The following is a 21,862-nucleotide window of genomic DNA, read 5'->3' as shown; positions in this document are numbered from 1 at the left end:
GCAACATACAGCACTGAAAGTCTCTTTCAGCTGTACCTGCTTTGCATGCAAATAATCTGTGAACTGACCTAACTTCTGACGTCAGATCAGATCAGATTGCTGGATGTAGTTTCAGGTGCTAACAAGCCAAGAGGCCGTCTAAGCCAGAGTTACCCTACATACCCTTACGCTTACCTGCTGTGTTTCAAAAACAAAATTCGAGTAATGCTATTAACAGAGTTATGTAAGAGGAATAAGGTAACCAAGACAGCCTTTATGGCTCGATATCTATCTGAATAAAGGACCTTTTTTTTTTTTAATAGCGCAGACAGGTTTTGATAAGAAGCAAAGGATGTGTATGTTTTATTTTATAACAGTAATTGTACTTTGAACTGAAGTTGCTCTTATCTGGATTTACTGTCACAACTTACATTTGCAGGTACATGAGAGAGGAAAAGAATTAAAGTGCTTCGGCAAAGCAAAGTGGTACAAGTTGTTTCCTTAGTTTCTAGTTTAAATAGTCACACTTGTATAGTTTTACATTAATTGTGATGTGACTAAAACTATCAATTATATACTGTAACACTCGTCCTGAGAAAGCAACTTCCCTCAGTTTTTCATGTACAGTGGGGCAAAAAAGTATTTAGTCAGTCACCAATTGTGCAAGTTCTCCCACTTAAAAAGATGAGAGAAGCCTGTAATTTTCATCATAGGTACACTTCAACTATGAGAGACAAAATGAGAAAAAAAATCCAGAAAATCACATTGTCTGATTTTTAAAGAATTTATTTGCAAATTCATCTCATCTCATTATCTCTAGCCGCTTTATCCTTCTACAGGGTCGCAGGCAAGCTGGAGCCTATCCCAGCTGACTATGGGCGAAAGGCGGGGTACACCCTGGACAAGTCGCCAGCTCATCACAGGGCTGACACATAGACACAGACAACCATTCACACTCACACCTACGGTCAATTTAGAGTCACCAGTTAACCTAACCTGCATGTCTTTGGACTGTGGGGGAAACCGGAGCACCCGGAGGAAACCCACGCGGACACGGGGAGAACATGCAAACTCTGCACAGAAAGGCCCTCGCCGGCCACGGGGCTCGAACCCGGACCTTCTTGCTGTGAGGCGACAGCGCTAACCACTACACCACCGTGCCGCCCTTATTTGCAAATTATGGTGGAAAATAAGTATTTGGTCAATAACAAAAGTTCATCTCAATACTTTGTTATATACCCTTTGTTGGCAATGACAGAGGTCAAACGTTTTCTGTAAGTCTTCACAAGGTTTTCACACACTGTTGCTGGTATTTTGGCCCATTCCTCCATGCAGATCTCCTCTAGAGCAGTGATGTTTTGGGGCTGTCGCTGGGCAACACGGACTTTCAACTCCCTCCAAAGATTTTCGATGGGGTTGAGATCTGGAGACTGGCTAGGCCACTCCAGGACCTTGAAATGCTTCTTACGAAGCCACTCCTTCGTTGCCCGGGCGGTGTGTTTGGGATCATTGTCATGCTGAAAGACCCAGCCACGTTTCATCTTCAATGCCCTTGCTGATGGAAGGAGGTTTTCACTCAAAATCTCACGATACATGGCCCCATTCATTCTTTCCTTTACATGGATCAGTCGTCCTGGTCCCTTTGCAGAAAAACAGCCCCAAAGCATGATGTTTCCACCCCCATGCTTCACAGTAGGTATGGTGTTCTTTGGATACAACTCAGCATTCTTTCTCCTCCAAACACGACAAGTTGAGTTTTTACCACAAAGTTCTATTTTGGTTTTATCTGACCATATGACATTCTCCCAATCCTCTTCTGGATCATCCAAATGCTCTCTAGCAAACTTCAGACGGGCCTGGACATGTACTGGCTTAAGCAGGGGGACACGTCTGGCACTGCAGGATTTGAGTCCCTGGCGGCGTAGTGTGTTACTGATGGTAGCCTTTGTTACTTTGGTCCCAGCTCTCTGCAGGTCATTCACTAGGTCCCCCCTTGTGATTCTGGGATTTTTGCTCACCGTTCTTGTGATCATTTTGACCCCACGGGGTGAGCTCTTGCGTGGAGCCCCAGATCGAGGGAGATTATCAGTGGTTTTGTATGTCTTCCATTTTCTAATAATTGCTCCCACAGTTGATTTCTTCACACCAAGCTGCTTACCTATTGCAGATTCAGTCTTCCCAGCCTGGTGCAGGTCTACAATTTTGTTTCTGGTGTCCTTTGACAGCTCTTTGGTCTTGGCCATAGTGGAGTTTGGAGTGTGACTGTTTGAGGTTGTGGACAGGTGTCTTTTATACGGATAACGAGTTCAAACAGGTGCCATTAATACAGGTAATGAGTGGAGGACAGAGGAGCCTCTTAAAGAAGTTGTTACAGGTCTGTGAGAGCCAGAAATCTTGCTTGTTTGTAGGTGACCAAATACTTATTTTACAGAGGAATTTACCAATTAATTCATTAAAAATCTTACAATGTGATTTCCTGGATTCTTTCCCCCCATTCTGTCTCTCATAGTTGAAGTGTACCTATGATGAAAATTACAGGCCTCTCTCATCTTTTTAAGTGGGAGAACCTGCACAATTGGTGGCTGACTAAATATTTTTTTGCCCCACTGTATTCATTACGGAAAGGTTAGTTCATTTTTTACACAACTTTGGCATCAGCATAAGGGCCCGGTCCCACAACACTGATAACTATACCTATAACTACAGCTATGACTCTACCTCTGCCTGTCTGGAGCGGTCACACCACAACTATAATCCCGACTATAATATCAGTTGGTCCTGACACTCAGGTAAATAAATGCATGCAACTTAGTAATAGTCATGGAAGTTTTTTCCAAGTAGTAGCACATTATTCCGGGTCATACTGTACAGCTTGGACTTCAAAACAACCTATGTACACACTCTGGTGGTTGATATAATACGGATAGGTCAGGGACTATGGAAATATAATTTTTTCAAAAAGATACAAAATACAGAGTCGTTACAGATTTTAATACGGATGTGTCACGGATGCTAATAATTTACGGATTGGTCACGGGCATTTCAGTATATTACAGATTGGTTACCAATTTCATATGGACGATGCATCATGGATAAAAATTAAGAAGTCTAAAATAAATGTTTGGACTGCCGAAGTTCATAATTAAAATATCTTGCCTGCATTTATATGTTTATTAATTTACTGTCGATATTTCACGGAAAATCACATATCTGTGAATAAAAGATCCGTGCTTTGTATTATATTTTTTATTTTCCGTGAATCCGTATTCCGTGACTTGATGATGCAACAAGGATGTACAAAGATACCCGGGAAAACCGCACATGCTCAGACAATGTCACATGTAAACAATTCCCTGATTGGTCAGATGTTTTATCGGATCAGGTCCAGACCTGGAAAAATCGCTCCAGAAGCAATCTCACCGATACGGATAAACCCAGGCCTGGGCTATAGGTATCGTTATTGGTCTGGTGTGACCGTCAACCACATAAACTACAGGGGACCGATTTATTTATAGTTATCGCTATAGTTGTAGTTATCAGTATTGTGGGACCGGGCCTTTAAACTCAGCTATCATCCAGCTAGAAATCTAGCCATTTGACTCTCAGGTTAAGTATTTTGATTTCTGATTGCTTAAGACACATGCAAGCCAAATCCATGTGTTGCTATATTCTATCTATTCTGTTTGTCTTATAGTGCTCAGGGCACCATCTGTTTGAAATTACTCAACCATTATGCTTTCACGAGCCCATTTATGTGTTTGTATCACACACTAAATGCAGTTATTATATAATACTGTTTCAGTGTAGTCCTGTCATTTATTGATTTCCTTCTATGGTAGCAGCAGAATCTAAACAAGGAAAGCCGGCAAGTCAACAGAGAAATCATTGCCTGCTTTAGAAAACATTCCTGTAATCTGCTGCATCTTTTTTTATCATATTCCGCCATTAGCCTTTACTACAAAAGCAATAAACAGAACAAGAGCTCAGAGTGGACGGCGATATTCAAGTAACCGAAGCAAGAATGGAAAAAGCAAATGGTCCCTGTTCAGTTGTCAGGACAAGCTGTCATCATGATATATCCTTGATAGCATTGTTTAAGCCACTTTGTACCTTGCACTTACAGTGCCTTGCAAAAGTATTCATACCCCTTGAACTTTTTCACATTTTTCCACCTTACGACCACGAACTTAAAAGTTTTTTTATTGAGATTTTATGTGATAGACCAACACAGAGTAGCACATAATTGTGAAGTGAAACGAAAATGATAAATGGTCTTCAAAATTTTAAACAAATAAAAATCTGAAAAATGTGATGTGCATTAGTATTCAGCCCCCTGCGTCAATACTTTGTAGAGCCACCTTTTGCTGCAATTACAGCTGCAAGTCTTTTGTGGTATGTCTCTACCAGCTTTGCACATCTAGACACTGAAATTTTTGCCCATTCTTCTTTGCAAAATAACTCAAGCTCAGCCAGATTGGATGGAGAGCGTCTGTGAACAGCAATTTTCAAGTCTTGCCACAGATGCTCAATGGGATTTAGGTCTGGACTTTGACTGGGCCATTCTAACACATGAATATTCTTTGATCTAAGCCATTCCATTGTAGCTCTGGCTGTATGTTTAAGGTCATTGTCTTGCTGGAAGGTGAATCTCCTTCCCAGTCTCAAGTCTTTTGCAGCCTCCAACAGGTTTTCTTCCAGGATTGCCCTGTATTTAGCTCCATCCATCTTCCCATCAACTCTGACCAGCTTCCCTGTCCCTGCTGAAGAAAAGCATCCCCATAGCATGATGCTGCCACCACCATGTTTCACAGTGGGGATGGTGTGTGCAGGGTGATGAGCAGTGTTAGTTTTCCGCCACACGTAGCGCTTTGCATTTAGGCCAAAAAGTTCAACTTTGGTCTCATCTGACCAAAGCACCTTCTTCCACATGTTTGCTGTATCCCCTGCATTTCTTATGCCTGTCTTTCAACAATGGCTTTCTTCTTTCCACTCTTCCAAAAAGGCCAGATTTGCGGAGTGTACGACTTATCGTTGTCCTGTGCACAGATTCTCCCACCTGAGCTGTGGATTTCTGCAGCTCCTCCAGAGTGATCATGGGCCTCTTGGCTGCTTCTCTGACCAGTGCTCTCCTTGCTCGCTCTGTCAGTTTAGGTGGACGGCCATGTCTTGGTAGGTTTGCAGTTGTGCCATACTTTTTCCATTTTTGAATGATGGATTGAACAGTGCTTCTTGAGATGTTCAGAGCTTGGGTTATTTTTTTATAACCTAACCCTGCTTTAAACTTCTCCAGAACTTTATCCCTGACCTGTCTGGTGAGTTCTTTGGTCTTCATGATGCTGTTTGTTCTTCAGTGTTCTCTAACAAACCACTGAGGCCTTCACAGAACAAGCGTATTTACCATATGCTGAGAGTAAATTACACACAGTAGGACTCTATTAACTGATTAGATGACTTCTGAAGGCAATTGATTGCACTGGATTGTATTTAGAGGTATCAGAGTACAGGGGGCTGAATACTAATGCACACCACATTTTTCAGATTTTTATTTGTTTAAAATTTTGAAGACCATTTATCATTTTCGTTTCACTTCACAATTATGTGCTACTCTGTGTTGGTCTATCACATAAAATCTCAATAAAAAACTTTTAAGTTCGTGGTTGTAAGGTGGAAAAATGTGAAAAAGTTCAAGGGGTATGAATACTTCTGCAAGGCACTGTATTCTGGAACACAAGCTTTGAGGACTATATACTGAAGACAGCATGTCAGGTTCACTGCAGGCACATGACACATTGCTGATCGTGGATATGCTGGAGAACATGACTTTGGTGTGACCTTGCATTTCATGTATTGTGTAATACTTAAGCAGTGTGTTATTAGTTTTCCTCAGAGAGACAGCAGGATTTATGGAATACCACGTATGGAACATCTGCTCAGAAATCTGTTGCCATCAAGAACATTTCTCATATACCTGGCTCAGGAAGAGGAGCAGGATCTCCAAATGCCAGGTCCATTCAGCTCGTGGAACCAAACAGATCAGAGTAATTGTTTGTAGCAGGAAGATAATCCTTATCTTAGGTGAAATTCTATACTTGCTACCTCACTTACCAGCGTGTCTTCCTCCTTCCAATCCTGGTAATAACACATAACAATATCATGGGAGATTACGCAACCCAGAATTCTTTCAGGCTAAGCGTAATCTGAAATCTGAAGAAAGCTGGCAGTCGAGTCTGTGCATTACTTCTTCTGCAGATTGACTAATTCCTCTTTTCATATAACGAAACAAACTAAAATCATACATTCAGTGGCTTTCAGTTCTTTTCAAAAGCATCCTGTTTTACTCGAGGAAAGCCTTATCACTGCACTCGCCTGATCACACATTTTTTCCTCCGTTCCCTCCTACAGAAGTTCCTGTACTTAGTAAAGAAAGAATCTGGAATACTGATCGTGAGAGGAAATTTGTTGATAATTTATAGGGCAGAGATCATGTATGCATGGAGTCTCATGGGTAAACGTTTTCTTTCTTTCTTTCTTTCTTTCTTTTTTAAAGCAGCAGCTCTCAGGTCTGTTCTTTCCCTGATTATTCCTCAAGGTTTTGGGAACATGCTGCTTCTGTAGAGGCCAGTTCCTGACCAAAAGAAAGGAATGTGCTTATAGGGATGGAAAGCAAGTGTAGGCGACAAGGGAGGAAAGAAGAGATATTCTGGTGGAAAAAAAGGAAAGTGAGGAAGGCAAGGAATAGATAGACAGACAGGCAGTCAGACAGACTTTACTGATCTTGCAAGGGAAATTGTTATGTGAAAAGAGAAGAAGGTGATAGAAAGAGGTGGGTCAAAGTTTGCTGGAAGAAAATAGTTTGAAAGATGATTGACAAAAATAGAGGAAGAGAGAAGCGTCGGAGCAGTGGAAGTAACACTTCGGTACTAGCCCACTGGGTAAACACGGACTTTCGCAGCCTGTGTTCTCTGTCAGGTGAGGAATGTGAGACCAACGTTTCACATCGAAGTCCAGCCAGTGTGATGTAACACGCAGTCAAACCTCACAGACAGAAAGCTGCCTTTTAAAGCCAACTGGAGGTGTGTTTAATTCTGAAGGCAGTCGCCTTTGTAGCCACATACTTCAAAAGCTATTTGCACCATTTTAACGAGAAAGGAATCTTGATAGTCAACGCATTCAGGGCACCTTTCAGAGTCTCATCTCATCTCATTATCTGTAGCCGCTTTATCCTGTTCTACAGGGTCGCAGGCAAGCTGGAGCCTATCCCAGCTGACTACGGGCGAAAGGCGGGGTACACCCTGGACAAGTCGCCAGGTCATCGCAGGGCTGACACATAGACACAGACAACCATTCACACTCACATTCACACCTACGGTCAATTTAGAGTCACCAGTTAACCTAACCTGCATGTCTTTGGACTGTGGAGGAAACCGGAGCACCCAGAGGAAACCCACGCGGACACGGGGAGAACATGCAAACTCCGCACAGAAAGGCCCTTGCCAGCCACGGGGCTCAAACCCGGACCTTCTTGCTGTGAGGCGACAGCGCTAACCACTACACCACCGTGCCACCCACCTTTCAGAGTCATTATACAAAATCGCTTTTAGTACTTAATGTAACACACCAGACTACTGCAGGCGATATAAAGCAGACTATAACTGAGGGTAGTGCCTGGTCATGATACTGAATGGAAGGGCTAAAAATCTATCAGTAACTCTTTGTTATTAGTATGAAACCATTATCACTGAGCCTTATAGCACAGGGTCTCATCATACCCATAAAAGTATTACACTTACAGTGTCTTGCAAAAGTATTCATCCTCCTTGGTATTTGTCCTGTTTTGTCTCATTACAAGCTGGAATTAAAATGGATTTTTTTAGGGGGTTAGCACCATATGATTTGCACAACATGCCTACAACTTTAAAGGTGGAAATTGTTGTTTTATTGTGACACAAACAATAATTAAGATGAAAAAACACAAATCTGGAGTGTGCATAAGTATTCGCCCCCTTTCATATGAAACCCCTAAATAAGAGCTGGTCCAACCAATTCACTTCATAAGTCACATAATTAGCTGATTAAGATCCACCTGTGTGCAATCAAAGCGTCACATGATCTGATCTGTCACATGATGTCTGTATAAATCAACCTGTTCTGGAAGGACCCTGACTCTGCAACACTACTAAGCAAGCAATATGAAAACCAAGGAGCACTCCAAACAGGTCAGAGACAAAGTTGTGGAGAAGTATAGATCAGGGTTGGGTTATAAAAATATCTCAAGCTTTGAATATCCCAGGGAGCACCATTAAATCCATTAGAGCAAAATGGAAAGAATATGGCACCACTACAAACCTGACAAGAGAAGGCCGCCCACCAAAACTCACAGACCGGGCAAGGAGGGCATTAATCAGAGATGCAACAAAAACACCAAAGATAACACTGAAGGAGCTGCAAAATTCCACAGCGGAGATGGGAGTATCTGTCCATAGGACCACTTTAAGCTGTACACTCCACAGAGCGGGGCTTTATGGAAGAGTGGCCAGAAAAAAAGTCATTGCTTAAGAAAACACATTTGGAGTTTGCCCAACAGCATGTGGCAGACTCTCCAAATACATGGAAGAAGATTCTCTAGTTAAATGAGACTAAAATTTATCTTTTTGGTCATCATGGGAAATGCCATGTGTGGCACAAATCCAACACCCTGAGAACACCATTCCTACAGTGAAGCATGGTGGTGGCAGCATCATGCTGTGGGGATATTTTTCATCTGCTGGGACAGGAAAGATGGTCAGGACTGAAGGAAAGATGGATGGCACCAAATACAGGGCGATTCTGGAGGAAAACATGTTTGAGTCAACCAGAGGTTTGAGACTGGGACAAAGGTTCATAGCAGGACAATGACCCTAAATATACTGCTAAAGCTACACTGGAGTGGTTTAAATGGAAACATTGAAATGTCTTGGAATGGCCTAATCAAAGCCCAGACCTCAATCCAATTGAGAATCTGTGGCATAACTTGAAGATTGCTGTACACCAACACAACCCATCTAACTTGAAGGAGTTGGAGCAGTTTTGCCTTGAGGAATGGGCAAAAACTCCAGTGACTAGATGTGCTAAGCTAATAGAGACATACCCCAAGAGACTTGCAGCTGTCATTGCAGCAAAAGGTGGCTCTACAAAGTATTGACTTTAGGGGGGGTGAATACCTATGCACACTCCAGATTTCTCTTTTTTTTCATCTTAATTATTGTTTGTGTCACAATAAAACAACAATTTGCACCTTTAACCTCCTAGGGCCTAGCAGTCACATACGTGGACAGCACTTTTTAGAAATTCAGAACAAGAATCCACATATGTGGACATACTTTTTCTCAAAAAGTACATCTTATCAAAGATGATGCTTAGTTTTTATTCTAATCAGGTTCTAATAAGCCCAAATAGCAAAAAGAAATAAAAAATGCATGTAAAAAAAAACAGCTTGGGTCTTAGGAGGTTAAAGTTGTAGGCATGTTGTGTAAATCAAATGGTGCTAACCCCCAAAAAATCTATTTTAATTCTTCCTTGTAATGCGACAAAACAGGACAAACACAAAGGCGATGAATACTTTTGCAAGACACTGTACACACAGGAACACGCTCATTGAAAGATCATTTGTGAGTGCTATTTTTGTAAGGCAAGTATTTCAAGTCTGTAATCAAGCCGTGTCTCTTCCATATAACAACGATGGCAAACAGAAAAGCTGCACTTGTCATTAACCAGGTCTTTTGTTCAAACCACACAGATCTTACTGCTCTGCCATTCATTCCTTCATGGAGTTTGTACTTGGTTGGGTAATGTTAGCTTAATTGTTTTTTCTACTAGTTTCATACAACCCTGTTTCCAAAAAAGCTGGAACGCTGTGTAAATTGCGTGATTTGCCAATCACAAAAACGTGATATTTCATTTAAAATAATACAAAGATGGGGCGGCACGGTGGTGTAGTGGTTAGCGCTGTCGCCTCACAGCAAGAAGGTCCTGGGTTCGAGCCCCGGGGCCGGCGAGGGCCTTTCTGTGCGGAGTTTGCATGTTCTCCCCGTGTCCACGTGGGTTTCCTCCGGGTGCTCCGGTTTCCCCCACAGTCCAAAGACATGCAGGTTAGGTTAACTGGTGACTCTAAATTGACCGTAGGTGTGAATGTGAGTGTGAATGGTTGTCTGTGTCTATGTGTCAGCCCTGTGATGACCTGGCGACTTGTCCAGGGTGTACCCCGCCTTTCGCCCGTAGTCAGCTGGGATAGGCTCCAGCTTGCCTGCGACCCTGTAGAAGGATAAAGCGGCTAGAGATAATGTGATGTGTGTGATGTGATAATACAAAGATATACAGAAAATATCAAATGTTGTCACAGAAATTTTATAGCTTTTTGAAAAATGTATGCTCATTTCGAATTTAATGCCAGCAAAACATTTCAAATCAGTTGGGACGGGGCAACAAAAGACTGGAAAAGTTGTGTAATTCCAAAAAAGAAAAAAAAACACCTAGTAGAACATCTCACACCTGATTAAGTTAATTGGCAACAGGTCAGTAACATGACTGGGTATAAAAGGAACATCCCAGAGAGGCGGAATCTCTCAGAAGTAAAGATGGAGAGGGGTTCACTGCTCTGTGAAAGACTGCGTGGGCAAACAGTGCAACAATTTAAGAATAACATTCCTCAATGTAAAATTGCAAAGAATTTGGGGCTCGCATCATCTATGGTGGGCGGCACGGGGGTGTAGTGGTTAGCGCTGTTGCCTCACAGCAAGAAGGTCCGGGTTCGAGCCCCGTGGCCGGCGAGGGCCTTTCTGTGCGGAGTTTGCATGTTCTCCCCGTGTCCGCGTGGGTTTGCTCCGGTTTCCCCCACAGTCCAAAGGCATGCAGGTTAGGTTAACTGGTGACTCTAAATTGACCGTAGGTGTGAGTGTGAATGGTTGTCTGTGTCTATGTGTCAGCCCTGTGATGACCTGGCGACTTGTCCAGGGTGTACCCCGCCTTTCGCCCGTAGTCAGCTGGGATAGGCTCCAGCTTGCCTGCGACCCTGTAGAACAGGATAAAGCGGCTAGAGATGAGATGAGATCATCTATGGTACATCTTCTTTCACCCACTCCCATTAGGGGCCGCCACAACAGACCTGATCTGCATATTTCATTTGGCATAGGTTTTACACCGGATGCCTTTCCTGACGCAACCCTTCCCAATCTATCCAGGCTTGGGACTGGCACTAAGTATGCACTGGCTTGTGCAACCCCAGTGGCTGGGTATTTTTACCTTAATTTTTACCTACATCATCTACTGTACATAATATCATTAAAAGATTCAGAGGATTCAGAAAAATCTCTGTACGCAAAAGACAAGGCAAAAAAACAACATTGGATGCCTGTGGTCTTCAGACCATCAGGAGACACCACATTAAAAGCAGACATGTGTCTGTAGTGGAAATCACTGTATGGGCTCAGGAACACTTCAGAAAACCATCGTCTGTGAAAACAGTTAATTACTGCATCCACAAATGCAAATTACAATCAGATATAAACAATATCCAGAAACACCGCCACCTTCTCTGGGCCCGAGCTCTTTTATGATGGACTGAGGCGAAGCAGAAAATTGTCCCGAGGTCTGATGAATTGAAATTTTAAATTCTTTTTGAAATCATGGACATCATGTCCTCCAGGCTAAAGAGGAGAGGGACCATCCAGCTTGTTATCAGTGCACAGTTCAAAAGCCAGCATCTGTGATGTATGGGGTGCATTAGTGCATATGGTATAGGTAGCATGCTTTGGAAGGTATCATTAATGCTGAATGATATATACGGGTTTTGGAGCAATATGCTGCCATTCAGATCACGTTTTTTTCAAGGAAGGCCTTCTTTCTTTCAGCAAGACAATGCCAAACCGCTTTCTGCACATATTAAAACTGCATGGCTCTGTAGTAAAAGAGTGAATGAAAAATATAACAAAGGAGACCCTGAATTGTTGACTAGCAGAAATCCTATATCAGGACAACATTTCACTTTCAAAATTGGTCTCCTCAGCTCCTAGACATTTACAGAGTGTTGTTAAAAGTAGAGGTGATGCAACACAGTTGCACACAGGTGATGCAACATGGCCCTGTCCCAACATTTCTGAAACGTGTTGCTGGCATCAAATTCAAAACGAGCATGTATTTTTCAACAAACAATAAAATATCTCAGTTTCAACATTTCGTATGTTGCCTTTGCACTGTTTTCAATGACATGGGTTTCCGTGATTTGCAAATCATCACTTTTTTTATTTATATTTTATACAGCATCCCAACTTTCTTGGAAGCATGCCCTGGGTCCGAAATCACTCACTCGTTCACTACTCTCTACGCCCTATAAAGGGAATTACTATATAGAGGACTATATAGTGAGCTCATTGGTAAAATGAAAAAACGCTTTCGGACACTAGTCCGTCGCGCTGGTATTTACGTCATTACTGTCGCACAGTTAAAACGTACCAGATCAGTCGGCTGGTGGGTTTTCAAAATAATAAATGCATGCATGTATTTTTGTGATAAATACATATTATACTGAGCGTATTTCCCACATTAATAATACAAAGTACCTGCATCTTTCAGGGTTTTTTTAAATCAAGGTTGAATACTTTCTTCTTTGCCGCTACCTTTTATTAAATCAAATTTGAGGCTTTTAATTTGATTTCTTTCAGTGTGACCGGAATGCATGATGGGATATATTGCTTTGGTTAGTGACCATCGGTTGTACACTACTTTTCGTGATGCATTGTGGGATACTTTGAGTGCACTATATAGGGTGTAAATAATCCTCACTAATATTTTGGACAGCACTACAAAATGGCGTCCCCACCATATAGTGCCCTATATAGTGAGTAGGGAGCGATTTCGGACACAGGGTTGGTTGGAAATGTTGAATTCGATATCTTGGAAACAAGCAAAATCACTTAGATATAAGTATATGTAACAACATACTCCTCTTTCAAAGAAATTTGGTAATCAGAATTATGGGATTACCGATACCAAGAAGGATAACTGATTGGTTCTTCTTTCAAATGACATCAGGCACATCAGTGGGTAGCTGCCTTCCCATTAGGATAGTCTTTTTATCTCATGAGCACAGAAATGCTGCCCAAAATGCTGCCTACCTAAAAAAAACTACCTTCCAATTGGAAAGTGCTCTGTGAGTCAGTCTATCATTAGAGTCAACATGTACCTCAGGCTCCATTATGATCAAAGCTTTCTCACCTGTTCCCGCTGACCCGACAGATATTAATGCTGGTGAATTAGCTCCGAAACAAAGCTATTACTGAAGCACATGGCACTGTGTTCTGAAAAAAACATAAGTGGTCCTTAATGTTATTGGAAATGTCAGGTTCCTCTCAGATTCATTTGTGCCAGATGAAAGTAATTTCTAATGACAGTTGCTGTTTTTGGGTGCATGTATGTACATTAGTGAATAGCACAGACTAAACAGACTAAAATCCTTTTCATGCTGATTGAAAAGTTGACTTTGGATTTTGATTATGATACAAATGCACCAAGTAGACAAGACACCAAATTGGTGTACATTGGTGATCTTAATTTGGGATGCAGTTGGTATAACCAGTGAACCACGGTTTTAATTTATTTTCTCCACTGTAGTTCATCGTGAGGCGGCACGGTGGTGTAGTGGTTAGCGCTGTCGCCTCACAGCAAGAAGGTCCGGGTTCGAGCCCCGTGGCCGGCGACGGCCTTTCTGTGCGGAATTTGCATGTTCTCCCCGTGTCCGCGTGGGTTTCCTCCGGGTGCTCCGGTTTCCCCCACAGTCCAAAGACATGCAGGTTAGGTTAACTGGTGACTCTAAATTGACCGTAGGTGTGAATGTGAGTGTGAATGGTTGTCTGTGTCTATGTGTCAGCCCTGTGATGACCTGGCGACTTGTCCAGGGTGTACCCTGCCTTTCGCCCGTAGTCAGCTGGGATAGGCTCCAGCTTGCCTGTGACCCTGTAGAACAGGATAAAGCGGCTAGAGATAATGAGATGAGATGAGTTCATTGTGATAGATTACATAGGAAAACACTGTGCTGTTTATGATTTTAAATATTTTGAATTTATTTTTTCCACTAGATAGCTAAAAGCTTTAAGCATCTTGAAACAGTGAAGGGTTTTAGGGGTTGTTTTAGACAGTGACTATGAACAGTTAAATAATGAATTTTCACTCAAGCAGCTTTGGACATCGAATACTGATGCCTCATTCATCAAAAGAAGCCACTGATGTGCAAACAAAGCCTATTTTGAGTTTTCAGAAGGTTTGAAATGCAATACGTCACAGCTGAATGGAAGTAAAGAAGGTGTTCTAATTTAAATAAGGGTTCAAGTGGTTTTGTCGGGGGTTGTCATTATTCTCTGGTATTAGAAGCTGTTTTGTTGGGGGTTTTTAATGAAGGGAGAATTTAATTAGTGGCATTGTAGTATTCAGTTCTTAACACAGTGCTAGTCAAGTGTTTGGACACCCCTACTCATTCATAGGTTTTTCTGTATTTTGACTGTTTTCTACATTGTAGAACAATACTGAAGACATCAAAACTATGAAATAACATCTGGAGCATATATGAAATTATCTCATCTCATCTCATTATCTCTAGCCGCTTTATCCTGTTCTACAGGGTCGCAGGCAAGCTGGAGCCTATCCCAGCTGACTACAGGCGAAAGGCGGGGTACACCCTAGACAAGTCGCCAGGTCATCACAGGGCTGACACATAGACACAGACAACCATTCACATTCACACCTACGGTCAATTTAGAGTCACCAGTTAACCTAACCTGCATGTCTTTGGACTGTGGGGGAAACCGGAGCACCCGGAGGAAACCCACGCGGACACGGGGAGAACATGCAAACTCCACACAGAAAGGCCCTCGCCGGCCACGGGGCTCGAACCTGGACCTTCTTGCTGTGAGGCGACAGCGCTAACCACTACACCACCGTGCCGCCCCATATGGAATTATGTAGTAAAGAAAAAAAAGTGTTAAACAATATATGTTTCATATTTTAGATTCTTCAAAGTAGCCAGCGTTTACCTTGATGACGCTTTGCACACTCTTGGCATTATCTTAACCAGCTTCATGAGGTCGTCACCTGGAATGCTTTTCAATTAACAGTTGTGCCTCGTCAAAAGTTAATTAGTGCAATTTCTTGCCTTCTTAATGTGTTTGAGCTCAAAGAGTAAATAGTAAATAATAAAAATGCAGCAAATAGCCCTATTCAACACCACAACTGTAGTAATCAATATTATGTCAAGAACCACTCAGCTCAGTAGAGAGAAACAACATCCATCATTACTTTAAGACATGAAGTGTCTTTTAATTAATAAAAATAAAGAAAAAAAATTTAATTAGAAGCTGTGTACAAACTTTTGACTGGTTCTGGATAAAACAATGTTCAAGGAGTAAGTCAGAAAGGTAAGGTAGGGTAGCTATCATAGAAAAACTATGGCCCAATGAACGTTATCACAACATTATCACAAATGTCCTCCCAGTATACATTGGGTGTGAAGTAACATGGATATAATAAACTGATTGCAGGTTTTTGGCCAGAGGTTACTATAGGCAAGGGTAATGGTACTTAGTGGCGAACAAACGTGCAGCAATGAGATCAGTAATCATGGACTAGTGAAATAATTGACATTTCAAAAGTGTGTTTTTACACATAGTCTGTGTCGCACCTTATCCAAGTCATTGGGTCACTGTGGGTTATTAAGTGGGGCTGCTTTATGAACAGGCTTAAGATAACATGCATGATGTCAGGCAATGTTCAAACCCACCAATATCTTGACCTCCAGTTACAACTTTGAGATGCAATTGTCACAGTTTTGGAGGAATTAAAGTGCTGATGACACGAACATGACTCTATGCAATTTCTTAAATAAACTATACAACATGGCAAACATGTTAGATTTCTGTTATAATTACGTGAAAAGAAGCTGTTGTTACGCGAATATCCAACTTTTAATTGCACAGCGCAAGAAAACTGGGTCCGTAGCTCACGGCCATGTTGTGACGTCAGCGGAAGAACACGCTGCGGTTCACTGGCTGTTCTACTCAATGGAAATGGCGCATGAAAACGCCGGTGAACTCTCTAGTGCTAGCTCTTCAACAACCAAATACTGGTACTTTAAGCAGTGATCATGATGGCATGATTTTATCTGATTTTAAATAAATGAGATTGATAATAATGTGAATGTTCACAACTAGTACATACAAACTCTGCAGCTTCTGATTCAGCACCTGCATCATACTCCGCAAAAACATCAGCAAGAACCTACAATATAAATGGAAATGCAATACACTAAGCTCAAATGACTTTTGGAAAGTATAATTTCTAAATTTTTTCTACATATTCTTGAAGTCGGTCATCGGGGTACTTGCTACCGTTCCCTAACAACGCATGGCAAAGGGTAAAGTGTAGTGTTGCTACGAGTACTTGCTAAAGCCTCCGGTGGAAGATCCTCGATGTGCTGATAAGACATACAGTTCTATATAACACACAGGTGTCACGATAATCACAAAACAGATGCAAATTGTTAAAATACCTAATTTTTAAGCAATCATGTACTGATCTCTTCCGAATAGAATCTATGATAGCCTACCCTCTTTACCCTTTGCCTCTCGTTGCTAGGCGGCAGTTACATGAAAGCCGCAAGCTTTCACAAGCAAATACATGACTGATATCACGCCGACTTTATGATTACATTTATGATTATCATGAATGTGTACTCTATGATGTGTACTCTATGAACGCTCTGGAGCGAGTCACTTCCAAGATGGCCGCGCAGACCGCAGTGTTACTATTTTTAGCATCATGTCGGAGCACTCTATAGCTTTACGTACCTTTATCTTATGTCGTTTCTCAACACATGTTCTGACAGGAGGACTGTGTTTGGAGGAGTCGCCTTGTCCCAGGTGACTGCTGGATCCGGCATAGCTACTAGTAGACCCCCTCCGGAATACTGTAGGCACTGCTGATGGTAGTAACACACGTTTGTGCTGAACTGAACACCCAAGAGATTCTTTTAAGCTGGGAAGGGTGTCAAAACAATCCAAATCGAAGTGTTCAGAGCACAGGACAGATGTTGGTGAGGGCTCCCACTTGTCACGAGTGCGCCTGACTTGCTTCACCCACTTCGCATGCAGCTCGGGATCTCTGGGAAACTTGAATAAACTTACCCCATCCTTGTGGGTTTTGGAGCAAAAGCCGGCAACACAACGCGAAGGCATAATAACTATATATATATATATATATATATATATATATATATATATATATATATATATATATATAATAATGTCTAATAAAAATACTAATAATGATAAACTGAACACCTGTCGCATCAACAACAAACTGGTAAGTGAGGAGGAAGGTTCTTTCGCTGACGTCATATAGACCCTCCTCCTCTTTCGTCTCCTGGGTGCTGCAGCCCCGTCAAATTTGTCCAAATAGCCGCGTTTTTTATCATAACTTGTAAAATAGGCGCCTTCGTGAATTAATATATGGATCATCAGGAATTGCTTTTTATGTTATAAAACATCGCCAAATATGTCAAAAACGTGTCATCAGCACTTTAAGTGCCAGTGTTGTGTTCTAATGGCAATAAATGTTTTGTTTTTGTTGTTGTTTTTAACTTTATACAAATGTGTTTCTCATCAACTATCTTTACCAAGTATGGCATAATTCACAAGCTTTCAGCTTGCCTCCACTAAGACCAGTTGGATTTGTTCTATTAATTTGCTTGAAAGTCTCCCCAGATGCAGTTGATTGATTGTCCACATTGGACCAAACCTCGCAGCTCTTGAATAAAGGCTTATAATTAAGACTCTCTTCAGAAATTCACTTGCCTTGCCAGTCATCTTGGGCACCAGTCCCAGGACCATAAACATACTCACTCATCTACTTTGCTAAAGCAGAGGATGTTAGATACTATGGAAAAATTGACGTGCCTGGAATACAAAGCAGTGAACCTGTGCCCATGTCCGCCAAGCCGTCATCCTATAGGCATGAACATGAGCTTGAAAAGAAATGTCAAACATGTTCACAAACTTATTAAATGTGTATCTTTGCAAGTGCTGTTTACAAGTGTGTCTTGGCTTTTGTTCTCCAGAGGTTCCCATGGTATTGTACCTGTACGCCTTGGTCTCACTGGTGTGTTTGTGGGCTGGCCTGCACATGGCATACAGATATCTCTGGATGCTTATTCTCCTCGTCATCTTCAACATCTTGTTGGTAAGTGGTATCCATAATCCATCATAAGCAAGGAGCAAGTTGTTCTTAGCCATCTGTTGCCCTTTGACTTTGTCAGTTTGGCATTCACTTACTTGGATGTGTTAATCCATGTTAACCCATCAGTGATGTTTTAAATGTTTAATTTTTCACTTCACCTGTTAAGGGTACATGTAAAATTCAAAAATTAAAAAATGCTGCCTCATTATTAGCTCATCCGGCTGACAGGCGATGAGCTTACAGTGCCTTGAAGAAGTATTCATACCCTGTAGCACTTCATATGGGTGGGTGGAGCACAGAAGGACGGCAGACCAGAACTGAGTTCACAAAACTTTTATTTTCACTTTTCAGTGGAATTTAACTCTCCCAGCCACACACACACGCACGCGCGCACACACACACACACACACACACACACACAAGTCGTCTGGTTAGGGAGAGAGCTCTCTTCCTCTGCTCTCTCTCTCCTTACGTATATAGGGCGCGGTCACTGGGAAGACACACAAACAGGTTAATTGACATCAGGTGTAGTGATTCTGCCACTTACCTTCCCTGACTCCGCCCTCCGGTCACAGACCGGCGCTTGACCACGCCCCCACTGCCACATACCCCTTGAACTTTTTCACATTTTTCCGCCTTACAACCACGAACTTAAAAGTTTTTATTGAGATTTTATGTGATAGACCAACACAGAGTAGCGCATAATTGTGAAGTGAAATGAAAATGATAAATGGTCTTCAAAATTTTAAACAAATAAAAATCTGAAAAATGTGGTGTGCATTAGTATTCAGCCCCCTGTACTCTGATACCTCTAAATACAATCCAGTGCAATCAATTGCCTTCAGAAGTCATCTAATTAGTTAATAGAGTCCTACTGTGTGTAATTTACTCTCAGCATAAATACACTTGTTCTGTGAAGGCCTCAGTGGTTCGTTAGAGAACACTGAAGAACAAACAGCATCATGAAGACCAAAGAACTCACCAGACAGGTCAGGGATAAAGTTCTGGAGAAGTTTAAAGCAGGGTTAGATTATAAAAAAATATCCCAAGCTCTGAACATCTCAAGAAGCACTGTTCAATCCATCATTCAAAAATGGAAAAAGTATGGCACAACTGCAAACCTACCAAGACATGGCCGTCCACCTAAACTGACAGAGCGAGCAAGTAGAGCACTGGTCAGAGAAGCAGCCAAGAGGCCCATGATCACTCTGGAGGAGCTGCAGAAATCCACAGCTCAGGTGGGAGAATCTGTGCACAGGACAACTATAAGTCGTATACTCCACAAATCTGGCCTTTTTGGAAGAGTGGCAAGAAGAAAGCCATTGTTGAAAGACAGGCATAAGAAGTCCCGTTTGCAGTTTGCCAGAAGCCATGTAGGGGTCACAGCAAACATGTGGAAGAAGGTGCTTTGGTCAGATGAGACCAAAGTTGAACATTTGGCCTAAATGCAAACCGCTATGTGTGGCGGAAAACTAGCACTGCTCATCACCCTGCACACACCATCCCCACTGTGAAACATGGTGGTGGCAGCATCATGCTATGGGGATGCTTTTCTTCAGCAGGGACAGGGAAGCTGGTCAGAGTTGATGGGAAGATGGATGGAGCTAAATACAGGGCAATCCTGGAAGAAAACCTGTTGGAGGCTGCAAAAGACTTGAGGCTGGGAAGGAGATTCACCTTCCAGCAAGACAATGACCCTAAACATACAGCCAGAGCTACAATGGAATGGTTTAGATCAAAGAATATTCATGTGTTAGAATGGCCCAGTCAAAGTCCAGACCTAAATCCCATTGAGCATCTGTGGCAAGACTTGAAAATTGCTGTTCACAGACGCTCTCCATCCAATCTGGCTGAGCTTGAGTTATTTTGCAAAGAAGAATGGGCAAAAATTTCAGTGTCTAGATGTGCAAAGCTGGTAGAGACATACCACAAAAGACTTGCAGCTGTAATTGCAGCAAAAGGTGGCTCTACAAAGTATTGATGCAGGGGGCTGAATACTAATGCACACCACATTTTTCAAATTTTTATTTGTTTAAAATTTTGAAGACCGTTTCTCATTTTCGTTTCACTTCACAATTATGCACTACTCTGTGTTGGTCTATCACATGAAATCTCAATAAAAAACTTTTAAGTTCGTGGTTGTAAGGTGGAAAAATGTGAAAAAGTTCAAGGGGTATGAATACTTTCGCAAGGCACTGTATGCCATCATGTGTTGTCCGTCCGGCGTCGTCCACATTTCATGAAAATCACTTCTTCTCTCTCAATTCTTCACCAATTTTTATTCTTTTTGGCAGGAAAGTAGGTCTGCCTGGGGTGCATATAGCTTCTACCCAAATTTGCATAATTGCAATTAATAATGTAGATATGGAGTAATTAATCCCTAACGAGCAGTTTCCACACAAATTGCTTCTTCTCCCTCAATTCTTCACCGATTGATTCTTTATGGCATGTAGATAGGGGTACCTAGGGTGCATATAACTTCTATCCAGATTTTCTTAATTACAATTATTCATGAAGTTATGGACTAATTAAGCCGTAATGAGCAGTTCAACAACAATCACTTCTTCTCGGTCAATTCCTCGCCATTTTTGATCCTTTCTGGCAAATAGGTAGGTATTCCTTGGGTGTATATAGCTTCTATATATAGTTTGTATATAGTATATATAGCTTGCAACATTTATTGCATAAGGTGGCCCACTTTAGATTGTTCCTTCTGGACTAGACGGGGCCGGAGTGAGCTATGCCGTCACTGATGGTCTCGTTTTCTTTTTCAGATATAAGACTAATCAGTCTCTTAAGTTTTTTTGGGTGAGCTGGGATATCTTTATGTTTGTAAAGTTCATTCAGTCATATCACTTTATCTTATCTACGGTATGTGTTCCTGCAGTATTCATTTTCGCACTGGTACAAAGCACCAACTGATAAAGCATTATCATTATCCATAGGTAGACTGATCAGGCATGGTATTTATCGGCACCTGATTGAAATGTAAACCAAAATCTGTTCACACGCTCCAGTAAAACACAAATTTTCCCTATCATTGTGAATACATGCCATGCGGGATCATTTTATAAGAGCGCAAACTCAGTTAAACCTGACCTATATCAGCGCTAAGTAGCCAAAATACCTCCTTACATCTTTAGCCTATTGATTTTTCTGTGGCCAACTGAGGCCTCTTACTGTACATAATAATGATTCCTTTAGCGACTGCATACTGACAGTGAGTTGTACAGTAATCCTCATAAAAGGGGAAAGTAGTCGTTTTAAGCATCCAGAATTGTCAGCAGTATCTAGAGACGAGTTTCAAAAAGAGAGGGACGATAAGGCCTGTGCTGAAATGGCATGTACTTGTGTCAGACTATCTTTAAAGCCCTCTAATCAGTATCTAAACAATTTACATCCAATTTACATTTACCATCATAGTCAATTGTTCCATGGTTGTAAAAATTGTCATACAAACACATGCAAGATTCCAGCAAAGATACAATATGAACAATGACTGTATGCAGCAACACGGATTAAGCCAGCAGAAGAACAATAGACAGGTCAAACGAACTAGACACAAGTGAGTCTGATCATCATCGCCATCAGAAACAGGATTCGGGGGGCGTCGTGGCTCAGGTGGATA

At 41.7% G+C, this 21,862-nt stretch overlaps 1 protein-coding gene across 1 annotated transcript in view; it reads left to right on the top strand.

The window, feature by feature from the left end:
* The window catches only part of adgrv1 (adhesion G protein-coupled receptor V1), a 415,446-nt gene that overhangs the window by 365,232 nt on the left and 28,352 nt on the right, over nt 1-21,862 (top strand). Inside the window, exon 87 of the mRNA XM_060907086.1 lies at nt 18,116-18,237. Within this exon, the coding sequence (XP_060763069.1) occupies nt 18,116-18,237 (122 nt within the window). The remainder of the gene's footprint in view (nt 1-18,115; nt 18,238-21,862) is intronic.

This window comes from Neoarius graeffei, chromosome 24 (assembly GCF_027579695.1).
Source record: "Neoarius graeffei isolate fNeoGra1 chromosome 24, fNeoGra1.pri, whole genome shotgun sequence".
In the NCBI taxonomy this organism is placed as follows: domain Eukaryota; kingdom Metazoa; phylum Chordata; class Actinopteri; order Siluriformes; family Ariidae; genus Neoarius; species Neoarius graeffei.
The sequence above is the reverse complement of the archived record's forward strand: the minus strand, read 5'-3'. Positions and strand labels throughout refer to the sequence as shown.